This window comes from Cervus elaphus, chromosome 10, assembly GCF_910594005.1.
Source record: "Cervus elaphus chromosome 10, mCerEla1.1, whole genome shotgun sequence".
Taxonomy (NCBI): domain Eukaryota; kingdom Metazoa; phylum Chordata; class Mammalia; order Artiodactyla; family Cervidae; genus Cervus; species Cervus elaphus.
This window is the reverse complement of record NC_057824.1, coordinates 31,580,321-31,601,325: the sequence shown is the minus strand read 5'-3', so window position 1 is coordinate 31,601,325 and position 21,005 is coordinate 31,580,321. Positions and strand designations below refer to the sequence as shown.

The following is a 21,005-nucleotide window of genomic DNA, read 5'->3' as shown; positions in this document are numbered from 1 at the left end:
ATACTAATGATCAGTCAGTTAACATGTACTGAGTTCTTCCCACATGCCTGGGACTGCTCTAAGCACTTTGTATGGGCTACCTCATTTCATCAGCATGATATCCCATTGAAACCGTGCTCCATGGGGTTAACAGAAACTGGTGACTAATAGAAATTCTTGAGCTTGTCTTGAGCAGATAAGGGAACTACTTGTGAAAAGCTCCTTTGCTTAGAACCTGCTTTCACTGATCAAGCTTGTCTTAATCATTTTTGTAGATTGCATATCCTCCAAGCTTCATGTAGCCTGGATAATATATCAGAAGACTCCATCACCACACCCTATAGATAACGCCTCTGACACACAAGTTGCTATAACAGTGGCTTAAGCTGTTTTTCAGAGAAGGCAATGGCACCCCACTCCAGTACGCTTGCCTGGAAAATCCCATGGATGGAGTAGCCTGGTAGGCTGCAGTCCATGGGGTCACGAAGAGTCGGACACAACTGAGTGACTTCACTTTCACTTTTCACTTTCATGCATTGGAGAAGGAAATGGCAACCCACTCCAGTGTTCTTGCCTGGAGAATCCCAGGGACGGGGAAGCCTGGTGGGCTGCCGTCTATGGGGTCGTACAGAGGCGGACACGACTGAAGCGACTTAGCAGCAAGCTGTTTTTCAGAAATTTGGAGTCAGTTTTTGTCCATTTCAAGCCGACCCTAAAACTGTACCTACGTAGGTGTCCACTGAATGACCTTGTGATGTCAGAGAGCCAAAGACTCTACCCTCAGATCAGGCTAGCACCTCTATTTTCTGAACATGTGTCCCATGAAGAAGAATATAACTCAGATATACCTGTGTAGAACAGTGACTGTCTTTTGTCTTGTTCTTGTTTAGTCACTAAGTTGTGTCTGATTCTTTTGCAACCCCATGGACAAAGCCCACCAGGCTCCTCTGTCCATAGGATTCTTCAGGCAAGAATACTAGAGTAGGTTGCTATTTCCTTCTCCAGTGGATCTTCCTGACCCAGGGATCAAACCCAAGTCTCCTGCCTGGCAGGTGGATTCTTTATCACTGAGCCACCAGGGAAGCCCAGCATGGTCTTACTGAAATTAAAAATACCATTTAACAAAGTTAGTAGGCCAAAATATTAAGAGTCTAAACTGGAGTGAGTAGTCTGTCTGGGTTAAAATTGGCTCCATAATTTACTGGCTATGATTTTAGGCAAGGGACTTAAACTCTCTGAATTTCAGTCTTATTTGTGAAAGAGAGGTAAATACTCTTAATCCCTTTAGGGAAAATTAAGACTGACATTATGCATGGAAAGCACTTACACTGCCTAGCACATAGTAAGTGCCCAATGTTAGCATTAATATTATTATGGGATGGAAAATCAAATCCAGTATTTGCAAAATGTCTACACTGTGTCGAATATCAAAGAAGTAAAAATTCAATCTCCCTTTTTCTGCCTCCAGTCACCTGCCCCATATCTCTGACCCTATACTCTTCACAGATAAATATCCCAAGCCCCTTGCCTTTGGGGAGGTGAATCGGAGACTTGTCCTCCCATCTCCGTGCTTGGCGGCCTTGTGAAGAAACCCCTCCTCTGCTGTAAACATTGGCATCTTACTGTTTGCCTTGCCGTACATCAGGCAGATGAACCTGGTTCAGTGACACCATGAGCAAGTGCTATTCTTCCGTTTACATGTCAGGAAAAGATGGTGACTTGGAAAGAGGAAACGACTTGCCCAAGTCTGTACAGCCAGCTAAGGTGGAGGTAAATGTCAAAACCAGGTAACCGCGACTCCAGAGACCTGTCCTGAGCCACGACACTATAAACCAAAGCCCGATTTACTTGTTAATTGCATAATGAATATATAATGAGGATTAGGTAGTGCAATTTGCCACCCACTGCTTTCTTCGATTGACTAAACCCACAAAGTGGAGGGAAGTCTTCTCTCACTCCCACTTCACGCTGTCCCCCCAGGGATGTGCCCAAGAGAATAGCCTTCCTAGGCAGAAGAGAGCTGAGTTTTGGTCAAGGACATAGTTTTGGAGGTGCTCCCCTGAGGTCCAACCACGCACTCATTCACTAAGGGCCAACTACATGTTTACCAGGGGCTACGTACTAGGTAGAATATACTAGGCACTAAATAGAGATACAAAAATAAATGAGAATATCTGTCCTCAAGGAACTTAAAATGCTGGGGAAACAGACATTTAAAAAATGAAGTGCATTTATGGATCAAGAATGTCTTAATTAAGGATGTCTTAATTTTCCACAAGAAGAGAAATAGATGAAATACTGTGAAATCTGAGGGCTGGGTTCAATTGCTTCCAGTTTTGGAATAGTAGGCCTGAAAGAGAAGCCACGGTACTGAGTTTGGAAAAACAAGCAGAACTTAAATATGCAGAGAATAAGAACTCAAGGATTTTTTTCCTAAAAAAAAGAAGAAGAAGGAACATATTCACAGAAGTGTGGGACTGGTGCAGGAACCTCCAAGTGGTTCTATCTGCTGGAATGGAGGGTATCATCCAGGAAGGAGAACAGAGAGCAATGAGGCTAGAAGGAAAGAGGGGAAAACTGTGGAGGGTCCTGAAAGACAGGCTGAGGGGTTTTGGCCTCCTGATGTGGATCCATGGTTCTCAAATGATGTACCATGGCCCAGCAGAGTGCCCTAAACTCTTCCTTCACAGGTACGCTGCCTGGTTTCAGATCAGTGTCTCATAATTCATTTCGTCTCCTATTAAAGACACAACTGTCATGGTGAGGCCTGTCAGAAGGAATGTTATGCTGAATGGATCAGGTTATAGTGAATTAGGCTAAGGAATGAAGACAAGGAGGGGCAGTGCTAAAGCAAAATTGAGTGTTTGCTAGAGCATGTGAAAATGTTATCTCTTCAGTATATAAAATCATCAGGACAGTATATCTCCTATTCTCACAGAGATCTCATGCTGAAGGGCAACGAAGCAGACGATAATATTAACTGTGAATGCTTTAAAGACATCTGTCCAGCAGATTGGGGTTTGCATTGTAGTTATGGCCAATATTTTAAAACATCGTTTTGAATCATTTCATCTGGATCTGAATCCTAGCTCTGCTATTCACCCTTGATCACCTTTCTGAATCTCTCCATTCCTCTGTTTTCTCATCTGCAAATATGCAGATGATATGAATTGGAGGAACCTCAAAGGACTATTGAGAGAGGTAAATGAAGTCACTGATGATCAAACCCTTAGCAGAGTTCCCAGCATAGAGCAAGCACTTGATCAACATTAAATGTTGTTCTTTTACTCTCTTCGTGCAGGTCATCCAAAATTCTAGTCCTGTGCAGCAAACACACACACCCAATGTATCCTGTCAACTGCAGAAAAGAGTATTCACTGCAGAAAAAAGTATTCACTTTGGGGTATTCACATGGGGGTGCGCCAGAATTGGAACTTGATTCATACGGATAGCTAGCTACAGTGTGATGACTGGTCACCGAGAACTCGCTGTGTGCCGGGGAGGGGAAGCAAGGCAAGAAGCAAGTACATTCATGGCATTTGGCATGAAATGGAGTAGGAAGAGGCCCAAGCTGAGAAGGTCAATCCAGAGCCAGATAAGAGGGGAGGAGAGCTATAACGTGGGCTCATCCTAACAGAAGCAGGCGACTCAAGAAACCTGGCAGATGCCAAATGCCCAGGAGAAGGGCAGGCAGGGAGGCCAAGCAAAGCAGAAAACCTCCCCATAGCCAGGCGGCCAGACAGATGGCAGTGCGTGTGTGTGCTCAGCTAGATGTCCTGGCTGGAGCCGGGTAAGTGACCAAAACACGGGCTTTCTCTCCCAAAGGGATTGTTTTGAAAACCACCACCTGATAGTATAATGAGCTACCATCTGATAAAAATGAATTATTATTTAGAAATAAACAAAACAACTGACCTCAAAACATTTTTCTTTCTTTGCTTGGTGAAGCAGGCTAGCCATTCCGGGCAGCAGCACTGGAAAGATGAACATTTCCAAAAACTCTTTGGGGGAACCTAAAACAAACAAAACATTCCCATCCCAAATCCCAAATGGCCCAAGTTAATCTGGGAGGAACATTTGCTTCTGAACCAAAAAAAGGTACTCTCCATTAAACAACATGACCATAAATGTTACATTTGACTCCAGACTGCTGAGTTGGGCTCTCTTACTGAAGAAACTTAAAATATCCCCCTGAGTCTGGTGGGGCTGGAAACCGGGTCCCACTCGGGGTCAAGGTCACAGGCACAGCCAGGGGCCCAGCTCAGCTGGAGGGAAGTACACAAGGGGAGTGTGTTGGGAACTGAGGCCACAGGGGAACAGGGTGGGGTACGAGGTTCGGATCCTCAGGGCACGGTGATGGTGGTTGTCGACGCCCAAAGTACACTGGCTGAGGGAACAGAACAAGCCAGCAGGAGAGGGCCTGGCATCAGGGGTGACGAGGAATGGGAACTCGGGGAGGAAGACGAGGACACCAAGCAAGACAGCGTGATATTTTCTTTTACTCCGTACGTTTCCCCCTTTGTATTTAATGTAGAACCTAGGTGTGCTTGTTATTGATCATCTTTATTACTAATACATTTCACCCTTAGCGATACATCAGTGGAATAAAGGACACTTTAGTTAAAACAAGCACACATTCTTTCTTATCACGTGGTCTCCCTCAGTTCTATCTGTCCACCCGGTCCCCACCCCATGATTTCGCAAAGTTACAAGTCCCAAACCATAGACCTGAGATCTCACTTCCTTACGTACATGTTTTTGGGTCAACTGTTTCCCGTTTCACTTGAGAACAGGATGCTTGTGAGACCATGGTTAAACGAGGATCTGGATAAAGGTGTTCTGCGTTGAAGCCGTGGAAAACCGTTTCCTCCAACGGCGACACCTGGGGTGGTGATGCGGGAGAGAATCAGTTCATAATGTTTAAATAATTGCAGTTTCTTTTATAATCTAACAAAGAATAAAATTCTGTGTCAGACTTTAGATTCGAGGGGGTATACTGAGCACAAATTTTTCTCTCTCTTCTCTCCCAAGACACCTATAAATGACAATCAAGAAATAAACCCCTAGCAAAGAACAAAAGAGCAGAAACATCACTTTTCTGACAAAGGTCTGTCTAGTCAAAGCTATGGTTTTTCCAGTAGTCATGTATGGACCATAAAGAAGGCTGAGTGACGAAGAATTGATGCTTTCAAGTTGTGGTGCTGGAGAAGACTCCTGAGAGTCCCTTGGACTGCAAGGAGATCAAATCAGTCAATCCTAAAGGAAATCAATCCAAATCTTCATTGGAAGGACTGATGCTGAAGCTGAAGCTCCAATACTTCGGCCATCTGATGCGAAGAATTGACTCATTGGGAAAGACCCTGATGCTGGGAAAGATTGAAGGCAGGAGGAGAAAGGGGTGACAGAGAATGAGATGGTTGGATGGCATCATTAACCCGATGGACACAAGTTTGATCAAACTCTGGAAGACGGTGGACAGAGGCGCCTGGTGTGGTGCAGTCCATGGGGTTGCTGAGAGTCGGACATGACTTAGCAACTAAACAACAAGAAAGAATAGGAGGGCTGTCAGTGGGTGAGAGATCTTCAAACATTTCCAAAAGAAGCAGGATAAAGCCTGTTGTCAGATAATAGAGAGGAGTGGCAGCTCAGAATCCACAGGAGGAAACTGCCCTCAGAAGGCAAGTGTCCAGGTTCCCACTGGAATTCACAAGGGCTTCAGTGCTCAGAGATTCAATTCCACAGAGTGTGTAGATGATAAAGAAAACAATATACAGGCGAGGTTACATGAAAATCCAGCTGGGGTTTCCTTGGCCGGCTACCCAGTCACCCCTCCTCCTGCCCCCATCAGCATACATAAAGCTACATTCTCAGCAGCCCGATGTATCTTGCTCTCCTTCCTTTCCAATGAATCTTTTGTAAACAAATTAAACAAACAGCCTGGGAAAGAGTACAACTACTCAGGGTGCCAGGTTGGCAGTCAAAAGATAAACAAAAACACAAACCTCAACATTGATTTGGAGGCTCCCAGCTCAGTACCCAAATAGGGACTCCCTGCCTGCCAACCCTGAAGAAAAGTCCTCCAGAGGACAATCACCCGCCATGAGCTCCCAGTGTTTCTATTCATAGAAGTGACCCATCCAGAAAACAAACCTACATGTATGGCAGGAGAAAAAAAACCACACCTGCTTTGTAGAAAAATCCACTAAGGCCTGCATTTTAAATTTTGAATAAAAAAATCAGAACTTTCTACATAGGTGAGGAACATCAACAGCATAAAAGACAAAGATCAAGATCTAAAAAGAGTAACTGACCCCGAAGAGACACAAATAATTCAGGGAAGAGAACTGCAATTAGTATCTGCGGAGAAACTTGAAAAAGCACTGCATCCATAAAGCAAGAACAGGATGCTAGGAAAAAGGAAAAATCATAGGCCATGGAAGTTCTTAGACACAGAATCTCTAACAGGGGCAGCTGCAGTGAGATACCAGAAGTCTAGAGACTTAGGTTTTGGACCCATTCCAGTGACACTGCTCATCCCTCAGAGCCTTACCTTTTTATTTTAAACTCCATTAAGACCTATTTTATTCCCAGGTACATTGCCTTAAGTAAGTAAGTGTTAGTCGCTCAGTCATGCCCGACTCTTTGCGACCCCATGGACTGCAGCCCACGAAGCTCCTCTGTCCATGAGATTTTCCAGGCAAGGATACTGGAGTGGGTTGCCATTTCCTTCTCCAGGGGATCTTCCCAACCCAGGGATCGAACCTGGGTCTCCTGCACTGCAGGCAGATTCTTTACCGACTGAGCTACAAGGGAAGCATCAATATTGCCTTAGGGCCTCCCTTTCTGAAGCCCTGTCCTTGGCCCTCTCTCTTCCTTAGTACAGTCTTAGCCCACCCAGCTATGCAAAAAGAAATCTGCTCCATCTGCAAAACTGTCCCCAACATGAAAGCGACACTGAATTCACTGGAAAGGTCCTCCTCTTCTAGGATCTCACTTGAACCCTACAGAGGCCCTGTGAGTCAGTCAAGGGTGACCTGCTCCATTTACAGAAACTGAGACTCAGAGTGGTTGTGTGATGTCCTTTAAGCAGCAGGGGTGGGACTGGCCAGTTCTGGTTCTGGTTCCAGGGCCTTTCCTTCCCCCACTTCCCGATCCATGACACTGATGCTCACCAGTTGTCAGTGCTGTTCTCCAGTTAGAACCTTTCAGTTAGGTTGGGGCCCCGGGTGATACTCACAGTAACCACAGCGTCTTGTTTGACTTTATATCCTTCAGGAAAGGGAGGAAGCTCAGCTTCATACTCTGCAGGGAGTGGAGGGAAAAAACAAAAGGCCCTCAATTCCATACTTCATTACAGCTTGATGTAATTCCCTTTCCTCTGAATAAAATATTCTTAAATTTTATTTTGGTTAGTGGTTTACAAAAGTGAAAAAAACAACAAACAGGGTGTTTATTTAAATGGGTGAGAGATGATTCTTCTCTTGCATCTGTCTAGGCTTTATGCAAGAGTTTGAGACTCTTCCTAAGCAGGTAGATTTAGATTTTGCCCCCCAAATTATGTTAATGACAGGGATAAAAGAGGAAGAAAATGAAGAGCATGGCTCAGGGAAGACACCAACGGCACACAGGAAGGAGAGGGAAGAAAAGGAAGACGAGAATGTTGTGTGTAGGAGGGCAGAATAAAAGAGACAGAGGCAAGATGAGCCATCTCAGGCAGTCCTGGGGATGGGTGTGAAGTTGGTTGCCAGATCGGCGCACATGGCTAGAAAAGCAATCCCATAAACCTTTGCTAGTCAAAACACTGCCCACAGACCAGCAGCATCAGCATTCCTGGGGAGTTAAAAACGCAGCTAAGGGGCTTCCCTGAAGGCTCAGTGGTAAAGAATCTGCCTGCCAGGGGCAGGAGAGAGAGGTTCCATCCCTGATCTGGGAGGATTCCACACACCTTGAGGCAACTAAGCCCCTGGGCCACAATGATTAAGTTTGTGCCCTAGAGCCCGTGCAACTGCAACTGGGGAGTAGCCCCTGCTCACTGCAAGTAGAGAAAGCCCTCAGGTAACGACGAAGACCCAGCACAGCCAAAAATAAATAAAAATTATATATATTATAAAATAAAAATTATATATATAATTATATATATGTATACATATAATATATACACATACATAATACATATACAATAAAATTATAATACATGTGATATACATATAATATATACATATATGTATACATATAATATACATATAATACATATAATGTATAAATATAATATGTATACATACAATAATATATGTAATATGGATACATATATATGTAATGAAACTAAAGTTGGAGCAGTCCTACTTAAGCTCCAGTAAGTTTCCATCTTTGCTGTACATTAGAATCACCTGGTAGCTCTTTGAAAATGCCAATATTTTGGCCCAACCCCAGAAATTTTTATTCCAATAGGTCTGAGGCATGAATCAGAAAATCAGTATTCTTAAAGTCGTCAGCTGATTCTAACATGCAGTGAGATGGAGAACGGTTGCCAGGTTTCAAGACTGATCACAGTTAACCTGCTGCGGAGCTCAATGCAAAGAACATTCCGCACAAGTTCTATGACAGCTATTGCTGAGAGAAACAGAAAATGCCCATGGCCATATTAGTTACACCCCTAAGGGGAAGATGGTAAAATATTTCTGGAAAGGTCAGTGTTTCAAAGCAATCGCATAGTTGCTTTGTAGTGATGAGGGAAAACAAAATTTCTAGGTAAGAGGGAACTGATGCAGTTGTACTGGAGGCAAATTTTATCCCATCGTCTAGTTCCTTATCAGGTAGTAGAGCAATTCTCAACTTTTTTTTTTTTTAACTCTTAGGTATCAGATTGGGGACAAGTACATCAGGACCCAGGTTATTAGCAACTTAACAGGTTTCTAGTGCTGTGTAACAAACTACCACAAACTTAGCAACTTGAAACAACGCAGATTTCTTATCTCACGCTTCCCGAGGGTCAGGGTTTCATCAGGTTGAAACCAGGGTGTGAGCCATGTGATCTCATCTGACAGCTGCAGTCCTCTTCCAAGTTCACTGACGGTTGGTGGGATTCAGTTTCTTGTGGATGTAGGTCTGAAGTTCCCTTTTTTTGGGGGGGGTTGTTATGAAAACTGCTCTCAGCTTCTAGAGGCTGGCTACCCTCAGATCCCTGCCACAACAGCTCACTCATGGTTATTTGCTTCTTCAAAGCAAGCAGGAGTCTCTTCTGCTTGAATCTGACTTCTTTTAAGGACTCACCTGATTAAGCCAGGCCCACCCATGATAATCTCCCCAATTTAGAGTCAATTGAGGGAATTCCCTGGTAGCTCAGTGGTGAGGACTCTGAGCTTCCAGTGCCGGGGCTCTGGGTTCAATCCCTGGCCAGGGGAACTAAGATTCCATAAGCTGCGTGGTGCAGCCAAAAACAAAACTACAGATTCAATTTAGGAAAAAAAAAAGATAATGTCAATAGATTATACACTTAAAACAGATCTAGAAAATCCTTTGACACCAATCCCTGGGTTAGTATCTGCTTGGACAACTGGGAAGTATGTGCACTAGGGGCAGGAATCTTGGGGACCATCTGAGAATTCTGCCCACCACAGTAGCTCTAGTTCTACCACTTTATTTTTTCCTCTCAACCAAAAAATGTAAATTCACTGTCATCCCCCAACATGTTGAGAATCACCAATGTGGTGTAAAAACTGTTTATTTGGATTTAAGATACACATACATTTACGGGCTTCCCGGTAGCTCAGTTGGCAAAGAATCCACCTGCAATGCGGGAGACTTAGGTTCAGTCCTTGGGTTGGGAAGATCACCTGGAGGAGGGCATGGCAATCCAGTCCAGTATTCTTGCCTGGAGAATCCCCATGGACAGAGGAGCCTGGCTGGCTTCAGTCCGTGGGGTCACAAAGAGATGGATACAGCTGAGTGACAAGGCACAGCATAGCATACATTTATAGCTTTGATTACAAAAGCAATACGTGCTTATTGTGAGAAAAATTCCAAAGAACACAGAGATGTCTTATCACACCTAATCCCATTACATCTCATAACTATTGTTGGAATTGGCATAGATTCCTCCAAGCCTTTTTCAATGCATTTAATAACATTTGTACATATTTCACATTCATTTACTTTAGATCTCCTAGACTAGGTCAAATCACCCAAGCATAGAACCTGATAAATACTGTCTTTATTCTGCAAAGCTCATATCAAGTCTTATTCTTATTTGAAATTTATAAAAATTATTGAGTATCTCTTCTAATAGACTGGTTTTCTTTGTGGGGGTGGGGGCAGGGATGTACCTGGTCTATTTGTGCTCACCATCATATTCCCAAAGAATATGAAGCTGAATGAATACTTTTTTTTTTAAAGAAAAACTGTTGGCCACTCTGCACAGCATGTGGGATCTTAGTTCCCCTACCAGGCATCAAACACACGCCCCTGCATTGGAAGCGCCAAGTCTTAACCACTGGACTACCAGGGAGGAGGTGCTTTTGTAGGATTAACTCTTAGATGTGAAATTGTTCTTTCAAATGAAAAAATGATTTAAATTTTGGGCCAAATTGCCCTCCAAAAGGTTTACAATAATTCATACTCCTAAGTCTGTCTGTTCCTCTCAGGTATAATCTATCTTACACATATTTAAAAGTAATTTTACTTTTATCTCTATTTCTTTAATTATTATTTATCTGCCACTTATATTTTTCCCAAGCAGAAATTTGATGGAAAATATACAAACTTTTTCATCATACAACCACGTAAGATATAGTTATGATTATGCATATGAATCTGCAGAAGTATGGGAAAATAACTAGCTTCAGGACAATCTGATGTGTTATTTCAAGCCTCTGTAATGTTTAAGAGAATTTGGCATATTTGAGAATTTAACACCACCATCACCTTGCAATTTTAATTAAAACACATATAATTGATTAAAGACTGATGCTTTTTACATTGAAAGCTTGTATGAATTTGATTAACTTTGTACAGAGAACTGAAGAAAAATTTGCTGGTTTGGCATTAGAAATTCTTAAGAAAATCAGGTGCATTACATGTATATATGTTAACAATCTTTTAGTTGCTTAAGCTTGTAAACTGGATTCCAGGTCTCTGTTTTCGAAAGTTTGCTTTAAGCACTTCACTTTGACGAAAGACCTACCTGTGTTCACTAACCAAAATTAGTCCAAAAAGCGTTGTTGTTTTTATGAGAAAAGATGAAAAATGAAAAAGAACATTCAGTTTGTTGTGCAGTGAACTGTTGTAGAGGAAGCGTGTACCCCAAGCAGTAGAGTTCAGTTCAGTTCAGTTCAGTTCAGTCACTCCGTCATGTCCAACTCTGTGACCCCATGAACTGCAGCACGCCAGGCCTCCCTGTTCACCACCAACTCCGGGAGTTTACCCAAACTCACGTCCATTGGGTCGGTGATGCCATGCTCCTTCCCTGGGCCTACACTGAACAACTCAGCATCAAGCCACCATAGCTTTGAATTCTCTGTGAACACTGTGCTTTATCTCGATTTATTTTATGCATCCTTTAGCAAGATATGTCCTAAAGTACAACTGCTTCTTCACTTTATGCCATTTTGGCTTCTGAAAGGTTGCATAGGAACTCTCTACTTTTAGATAGCAGGGGGAACCTGAAATTGGTTAGGGGAATTTGATGTTACACGTCTGTTAAACAAACAGTAATCCAAGAACAAGTAAAGGTAGATGTTTATTTTACACAACAAAGGCAACATTATGCCAAGAGGCAGAGCAGAAACAGCCTCTAATCCTGTTGGTGGAGCAGAACCCTTGCGCTCAAATTGGAACCTGCTCCCCACTCCGCCATGCTCCAGGGACGTGAGGTAATGAAATGTCTTTACTGCTCAGGCCACTATTGGTGGGGCTTTCTGCGATTTGCAGCTGAACATGTTTCTAACTGAAACAGCCATTAAAATGCAACGTTCCCCAACAGTGGCCTACTGGAAATGGATGAACCAGGAAGGTGGAGGCTGGAAGTGAATCCAGTGAACACTTGGCTAGCATACACTGTGGTGAGGGGCTGTGCAAGGCGCTGGAGGGACAGACGAAGGGGGAGATGAGCTTGTTTGGTGAGGGGATGGATGGTAAGACTCAGCGGTTACGAGGTGTGAAAGCAATGCTATAGAGGGCTGCACTCGGGAAGCACCAAGAAGAGGCTTCAAAATCAGTGTGAAGAATAGAAGGCTTTCCAGAAGAGAGGTCACTTGGGCTTGAGTCTTAAAAGATGAAGATAGAGGCAGAGATTGTCCAGTGAGAGGCAGAGCTTGTGCAAAGGCTCAGAGGAATGGAACAGCATGGTGTGTCGGAAGACATGGTTTCTTATGGCTAAAGGTACACAGCACAGGACAGTGGTACTGGGGCTTAGTCACTTGCCAAGAGAGCTTATTTAAAATGCAGAGCTTAGGGACTCACCCCCAAGGAATAGAGCAAGTCATCACACCAAAGGAATTTGCAGTCTAGCAAGTATCTGGGAGATTGTGACATAGGTGCCCCAGTTCTACACTTTGAACCACGCTGGCGTGATGCTTAAGGGCTTGAAGTTGAGTGTGGCGCATATCTGAGTTGGAGTCTGATTCTACCACTTACTTGGGGGCAAGTTTAAGTTCTCTATGCCTCAATTTCCTTATCTGTTTAAACCACCAAGTTGCTGTGAGGTTTAGACAAGAGGAAAATCAAGCACCTGGCACAGTGCCTGGCACATAAAGGGCAGCTCTGTAAGTGTTAACCATTAGGATGATTTGGATAAATGGTAGGTGATGAGCCTAAAAAAAAAAAAAGAGAGACAGAGACCAAATGATTGGTTTTTTTATTTTATTTATTTATGTTTGGCTGGGACTTTGTTGCTTCGAGGGCTTTTCTCTAGTTGCAGTGAGCAGGGGCTACCCTCAAGCTGCGGTGCGCTGGCTTCTCATTGTGGCGGCTTCTCTTGTTGTAGAGCTCAGGCTCTCGGGCACATGTGCTTCGGTAGTTGCGGCTCGTGGGCTCAGTAGTTGTGGCTCCCTGGATCTAGAGCACGGGCTCAGTAGTTGTGGCTCATGGGCTTAGTTGCTCCACAGCATGTGGGATCTTCCCAGATCAGGGATCGAAGCGGGGCCTCCTGCCTGGGCTGGTGGATTCTTTACCACTGAGTCACCAGGGAAGTCTGAGACCAAGTTATTAAAGGGCTTAGATGTTCAGCTAAAAAGTTGATGTTCACCGTGAAAGCTGTGAAAATCATTCCAGGTCATCGGATAATGTGATCAGATTTTAATTTGAGAGAGCTTCTTGTAGAAAGACAGTCTGGAAGGAAGCCCTTCCCCATTAGAAAGCTACAGCGGCAATCTAAACAGGGAGTGGTAAGGGCCATAAGAACCAGGGGGTGGGGAGTTGGGGCTCACAGGAGATGTGGAGCCAGTAGGATCTATAGGGATTAGAGAATCAATGTAGGGACCATGAAAAGTGAAAAGGATGCATATAAGATGAACTGCTGATTTCTGGACTGGCAGTCTATGATGGAAAATAACTGTCGGTGTCTTGAACAGTGCCTTGGGTCAATGCCTGGCCCAGCATGGGCAGATATGATGACTGATGTATGAGCACGATTTCATCACAGCCGTGAGACAGGAGCTCATGGGTTTATAAAGGAATGGGAATGACAGTCGTGGTGAAATTGAGCCGGACCCTATGGTCCTAGCCCACCATGTCCTCCACTTGCCTTCTGTTTGTGGGAAAACTTTAGCCAAAGAATAACCAGAGAAGTGAGAAAATGCAGAAACAGGAAAGCAGTCCAACAAAACTAAATAATAATAGTTTAGTCATTAAGCACAGTCAGGGACCTTTTAGTTCCATCTCAAGCAGGACTATAGATAATATTCTGAGCCGTATCCTGTGAGCTGTCTTACAAGTACTGAAATACCCACCAGGTCGGGGAAGAAGTTAACTACATGATGAGCAGATCGTAGCCATAACATAAGCTGCCACAATTCCAAGAACTGACCTCAAGCAAATGGGAACAAACCGACCCTGGAACTGAAGATCACCTGTACTCTAAACAGTCAAGATGATCCTGGCCCGACCACCGATGACCAATTTCAGGACTGTCACAGCTGATTGTGCTATTTCTGCATGCAGCCCTCTCCCTCAGACTACTGGTTGGGCAGGGGTGTGGGGGGGGGGCAGAGGCAAGGAGTTGGCCTTTGGACAGGAGTCTGCCTCCCCCACCTCCCCACCCCCCGCCCACAGGTTGCCAGCACCCAAAAAAAGCATCCTTTCCTTTCCACCAAACTTGCCTCTTTATTGGCTTTTGAGTGATGAGTAGCCAGACTTCACTTCTGGTTGCAGTGCAAACAATAGTTCTTTTTGGAAGTTCAGCTGAGAGGGCGTGAGGGACAGACAAGAGCTAGAAGACGACAGGGGTCCAAGGAGAGGCTTTCCCCAAGCTAACTGGCTATAGGATGATGGAGGGAAAAGCCAGCAGAGAAGTTAAAGATGTGGGAGAGATGAGTGATAGAGCAGGATCTGAGGACACCAAGAGGATGGCACCAAAGCACAGATGCAGGGCTGAGCTGTGTGGGTAGCGCGATAAATACTTCTTCCATGTATGAACACACAAATCTGCTTGCTGGTATTTGCAAGTTGGAGGATTCTCTCCCTGCTCCTGATCACCTGCCTAGTCTCAGTGAATGCCTCCTCCAGCTGTCAGATGGTTTCACCGGGTCAGAGGAGTGGAGTGAAAACTCGGGACCAGCACACGCAGGCAACGTGAGAAGGCGCCGATGGGTGCTGCCGGATAGGCACTGCGGACAAGCCGCCTGCTGCCGTTTTTCTCTGGCTGCTCAGCTGCCATGCTGGGGAGCAAGCACTGACTCAGAACTGGTCTGTGTTGTCACCTAGCAGGTGGCATGAAGGGACCTGGCTTCACAACAGCATTGAGAGCTGAGGCCAGAGACTAGCTTTGGAGTGATGAACTAACGGCAATAATGAGGATGCCAATGGCAATGATAATAACAGCAGTATCAGAATAGAAGACTGTAAGCTCCAAGTAATTTGACTCAGTCTTGGTTAAGACCATAGTTAAAAATCATTAAGTCATAAGCAATCACAAGATTTAATTGGAAGTCTTAGCAGGAAAGATGTTTATTGATACTAATACAGGTGCTTTTGAGAATAAAAAGCCCCAGATTAGCTGTCACTAGAAAGGTGAGAAAACTGAAGAATATTAACAAGCAAGTCATCTACAGACAAACACATGCACAGGACTAGACAGACAGAATAACACCTATTCTCATTCTCTTGAAACTGAGTTTCTGACAGTTCTGTTAGCTGTGATGATTTGCTTTTTAAATGGAGATATCCTAACAAAATATAATACTTAACCTCAAACACAGGATCATTACCAAGCCTGCTTTTCATGTTTGCCATGAGAAACTGAATTTACTATGTTTGTTATAGAAAATTACATTTGTGAGAATGTTTGTTTTAAGAAACTGGATCTACCATCCACGTTATAACAATCATTTCAGGGCCTGTGTGTATAAACTCACCATCTTTGACCTCATTAACTTATATTTGTAACTCTACCACTTTGTAAATGACATCAATTTAGCTGCTCTTCAGAGCAATCAAACACTTCTGTCTTTACCTTCTTGCTACAGGACTGTTTGACAAAAATAAATTCCACGATTCTAAAACAAACGCAAAGCATGCTTCTTTCCCAACATCAGAACATTTATTAAGCACTTTGTAAATGCCAGGACTCTGCCAAGCACCTTTGCATATGTCATCTTAAGCCATCCTCACAACAGCCCTGTGAGGTAGGCACAAGGATTATCCCCTCTTTGAGTTGTTGAGCAGCTTCCCCAACAAAACACCACTAGTCAACTGCATTGTGAAGAGCTGTTTGCCCTAGAGAAGTGCACACTCCCGGGAAAAGACAGCCACAATAACAACCTTCTATTGACATTTGAGTGTTCTCATAATGGTACTGTGATTAGCAACTTGGATCACAGCACCAGGAGGGTAAGGACCAAGAGGTAGATGTTATAAGGAAAACAACCAAGATGAAAAAGATTTTTCTAGGTATAATGCAATATGGGAGAAGGAATTCAAGTACTGGGTAGGAGTTGAAATAGATGGTCATCTATGTCATCTATTTCTATGATCAAATAGATATCTATCACCTCTGAGTCCATTATTCTCTTTTCTTTGAATTTTTCAACTCTCTCATCACTCTCTCCTGCTACCTAGTCCAATATACTGGCACATTCAGTCTTTTCTCCATTCAACATTTACTGACCTGCACTGTCCAATATAGTGGTCATCAGCCACATGCAGCTGCGTTAGCTTATCAGAACTTATTAGAAGCAAAACAAAAAATTCAGTTCCAAGGTTGCACTAATCACATTTCAAGTGCTCAATACCCATCTGTGAAAGTTCTACTGGACAGCACTCTTTCAGACAGTTGAGGCAGTGATGGTAGCCACAAGAATGAAAAATCTGAGTTCCTGACCTTGAGGAGTACACAATCTTAGGAAGGAAAATAAAACATCCAGCATTATTTATTAAGAGGAATACACACTAAGCCCTTGCCATAAAATGGGCACTTTGCTAAGCCCTTTTGGAAGTGACCCTTTAGCTGCATCCTCCTAACACCATGAAATAGGTGCCGTTATTATGCTTACTTTACTGACGGGATGAGATGCAAGTACACTTCGCTTTATTGTGGGTTTCATAGTGGGTTTCATCCTGTCTTTGCTCTGAGGGATAAGGATACGAGGCTCATGGAAGCTTCCTGATGGGAGAAACAGACTGTGGGGGAAACTGGGTCTTGTACTTATGGGTGGGGCCATGCTCAGTAAATCTTTATTGCACTTTGAAGCTATAGAGTTTTTCTTTACTACAAGTTGAAGATTTGTGGCAATCCCACCCACGTCAAGCAAGTCATTTCTCAACAGTATTTGCTCAGCTTGGGTCTGTGTCACATTTTGGGAAGTCTCACAATATTTCTAACTTTTTCTTTATTTTGTATTTGTCATGGTGATATGTGCTCTTTGACATTAGTATTGCAAAAAGACCATAACTCATGGAATACTAAGATGACAGTGACAGCACTTTTTTTTAGCAATAAAGTATTTTTATTTTTGGCCACCCTGGCTTGTGGGATTTTAGTTTCCCTACCAGGATTGAACCCAGGCCCTCTGAAGTGAAAGCTTGGAGTCCTAACCACTGGACCACCAGGGAATTCCCCAGCAATAAACTATTTTAAATTAAGGCATATACAGAGTTTTTTTTAGACACAATGCTATCACGCACTTAATAGACTACAGGATTGTGTAAACGAACTTTTATGGGTAGTCAAAAAATCTGTGAGTCCGTTTATTGCTGTGGTCTGAAGTCCAGTAACTTGGAAGTATGCTAGGTATACCTACCTTGTCCAAGGTGTGTGAAGAGCAGCAAGACCAAGGGTACATTGCAGGCCAACAAAGGAAGGTGAGCTAAACACCATTTGGGGATTTTAAGGAAGGTTAGAAGCAGACAGGGCTTCCCTCATAACTCAGTCAGTAAAGAATCTGACTGCAATGCAGGAGATCTGGGTTCGATTCCTGGGTCGGGAAAATCCCCTAGAGAAGGAAATGGAAACCCACTCTAGTATTCTTGCCTGGAAAACCCCATGGACAGAGGAGCCTGGCGGGCTACAGCCCATGGGGTGGCGAGAGCAGGACACGACTTAGCAACTAAACCACCACAGAAGTAGAGAAGAACTAAAGCCAACTCTGTCTAGACCGTGGCTGCTCAACACGTGGGCCACAGACCATCTACATCCGAATTACCTGGGGTGTTCCTTAAAAGTGCAAACCCCTCCATCCCATTAGGAGCCCTGTGGGCAGGGCCTGGGAATCTACGTTTTAAATAAGCTTCCCGTCTCCATCTCAGTGCTTCTTTCCTGCTCACTAAAGGAGGTTTTATTCTTTCTGGAGTTTTTTCTCCACTCTTCTCCAGTAGTATATTGGGGACCGATTGACCTGGGGAGTTCTTCTTTCGGTGTCATATCTTTTTGCCTTTTCATACTGTTCATGAGGTTCTCAAGGCAAGAATACTGAAATGGTTTGCCATGCCCTTCTCCAGTGGACCACATTTTGCCAGAACTCTCCACCATGACCCATCTGTCTTGGGTGGCCCTACACGGCATGGCTCATAGTTTCATTGAGTTAGACAAGGCTGTGGTCCATGGGATCAGTTTGATTAGTTTTCTGTGACTGTGGATTTCATTCTGTCTTCCCTCTGAGATATAAGGATACAAGGCTTATGGAAGCTTCCTGATGGGAGAGACTGACTGTGGAGGAAACTGGGTCTTACTTATACTTATGAGTTGGGCCATGCTCAGTAAATCTTTAATCCAATTTTCTGTTGCTGGGCGAGGCTGTGTTCCCTCCCTGTTGTTTGATCTGACACCAAACTATGGTGGAGGTAATGAATAATAGCAACCTCCTTCCTTGCTGTAAAGAAAAATATTGCTGTAAAGAACAATATTGCATAGGAACCTGGAATGTTAGGTCCATGAATCAAGGTAAACTCGAAGTGGTCAAACAGGAGATGGCAAGAGTGAACAGTGAACACTGACATTTTAGGAATCAGTGAAATAAAATGGACTGAAATGGGCAAATTTAACTCAGATGACCATTATATCTATTACTGTGGGCAAGAATCCCTTAGAAGAAATGGAGTAGCATTCATAGTCAACAAAAGAGTTCGAAATGCAATTCTTGGCTGCAATCTCAAAAATGACAGAATGATCTCTGTTTGTTTCCAAGACAAGCCTTCAATATCACAGTAATCCAAGTCTACGCCCCAACCAGTAATGCTGAAGTTGAACGGTTCTATGAAGACCTACAAGACCTTTTAGAACTGACACCCAAAAAAGATGTCCTTTTCATTATAGAAGACTGGAATGCAAAAGTAGAAGTGAAGAGATACCTGGAGTAACAGGCAAATTTGGCCTTGGAGTACAAAATGAAGTAGAGCAAAGGCTAACAGAGTTTTGCCAACAGAACGCACGGGTCATAGCAAACATCCGCTTCCAACAACACAAGAGACAACTCTACACATGGACATCACCAGATGGTCAATACCAAAATCAGATTGATTCTATTACTTGCAGCCAAAGATGGAGAAGCTCTATACAGTCAGCAAAAGCAAGACTGGGAGCTGACTGTGTCTCAGATCATGAACTCCTTATTGCCAAATTCAGACTGAAATTGAAGAAAGTAGGAAAAACCACTAGACCATTCAGGAATGACCTAAATCAAATCCCTTATGATTATACAGTGGATGTGATAAATAGATTCAAGGGATTAGATCTGATAGTGTGCTTGAAGAACTATGGAGGGAGGTTCGTGACATTGTACAGGAGCCAGGGATCAAGACCATCCCCAAGAAAAAGAAATGTAAAAAGGCAAAATGGTTGTCTAACCAGGACTTACAAATAACTGAGAAAAGAGAAGTGAAAGGCAAAGGAGAAAAGGAAAGATATACCCATTTGAATGCAGAGTTCCAAAGGATAGCAAGGAGAGATAAGAAAGCCTTCCTCGGTGATCAGTGCAAAGAAATAGAGGAAAATAACAGAATGGGAAAGACTAGAGATCTCTTCAAGAAAATTAGAGATGCCAAGGGAATATTTCATGCAAAGATGGGCTCAATAAAGAATAGAAATGGTATGGACCTAACAGAATCAGAAGATATTAAGAAGAGGTGGCAAGAGTACACAGAAGAACTAGATAAGAAAGATCTTCAGATAATCATGATGGTGTGTTCACTCACCTAGAGCCAGACATCCTGGAATGTGAAGTCAAGTGGCCTTAGGAAGTATCACTACAAACAAAGCTAGTGGAGGTGATGGAATTCCAGTTGAGCTATTTCAAATCCTAAAAGATTATGCTAGTGAAAATGCTGCACTCAATATGCCAGCAAATGTGGAAAACTCAGCAGTGGCCACAGGACTGGAAAACGTGAGTTTTCATTCCAATCCCAAAAAAACGCAATGCCAAAGAATGGTCAAGCTACCGCACAGTTGCACTCAGCTCACATGCTAGCAAGTGATGCTCAAAATTCTCCAAGCCAGGCTTCAACAGCACGGGAACCGTGAACTTCCAGATGTTCAAGCTGGATTTAGAAAAGGCAGAGGAACCAGAGATCAAATTGCCAACATCCGCTGGATCATCGAAAAAGCAAGAGAGTTCCAGAAAAACATTTATTTTGTTTTATTGACTACACCAAAGCCTTTGACTGTGTGGATCAAACAAACTGGGAAATTCTTCAAGAGATGGGAATACCAGACCACCTTACCTGCCTCCTGAGAAATGTGTATGCAGGTCAAGAACCAACAGTTAGAACTGGAAATGGAAAAACCGGATGGTTCCAAATTGGGAAAGGAGTACATCAAGGCTGTATACTGTCGCCCTGCTTATTTAACTTATATGCAGAGCACATCATGTGAAATGCCGGCTGGATGAAGCATAAACTGGAATCAAGATTGCCGAGAGAAATATCAATAACCTCAAATACACAGATGACACCACCCTTAGGGCAGAAAGAAAAGAACTAAAGAGCCTCTTGATGAAAGTGAAAGAGAAGAGTGAAAAAGTTGGCTTAAAGCTCAGCATTCAGAAAACTAAGATCCTGGCATCTGGTCCCATCACTTCATGGCAAATAGATGGGGAAACAATGGAAACAGTAAGAGCCTTTATTTTCTTGGACTCCAAAATCACTGCAGATAGTGACTGCAGCCATGAAGTTAGGAGATGCTTGGTCCTTGGAAGAAAAGATATGACCAACCTAGACAGCATACTAAAAAGCAGACAACACTTTGCCAGCAAAGGTCCATATAGTCAAAGCTATGATTTTTCCAGGAGTCATGTATGGATGTGAGAGTTGGACTATAAAGAAAGCTGAGCACTGATGAATTGATGCTTTTGAACTGTGGTGTTGGAAAAGACTCTTGAGAGTCC

The 21,005-nt window shown here is 43.4% G+C and overlaps 1 protein-coding gene across 1 annotated transcript in view; it reads right to left on the bottom strand.

The window, feature by feature from the left end:
* IQCK (IQ motif containing K) overlaps positions 1 to 21,005 on the bottom strand; it is a 149,321-nt gene that overhangs the window by 127,842 nt on the left and 474 nt on the right. Inside the window, exons 3-5 of the mRNA XM_043915523.1 lie at positions 7,217 to 7,281; positions 4,732 to 4,861; positions 3,895 to 3,992 (exon numbers count right to left, since the gene is read on the bottom strand). Of these exons, the coding sequence (XP_043771458.1) occupies positions 3,895 to 3,992; positions 4,732 to 4,861; positions 7,217 to 7,281 (293 nt within the window). The remainder of the gene's footprint in view (positions 1 to 3,894; positions 3,993 to 4,731; positions 4,862 to 7,216; positions 7,282 to 21,005) is intronic.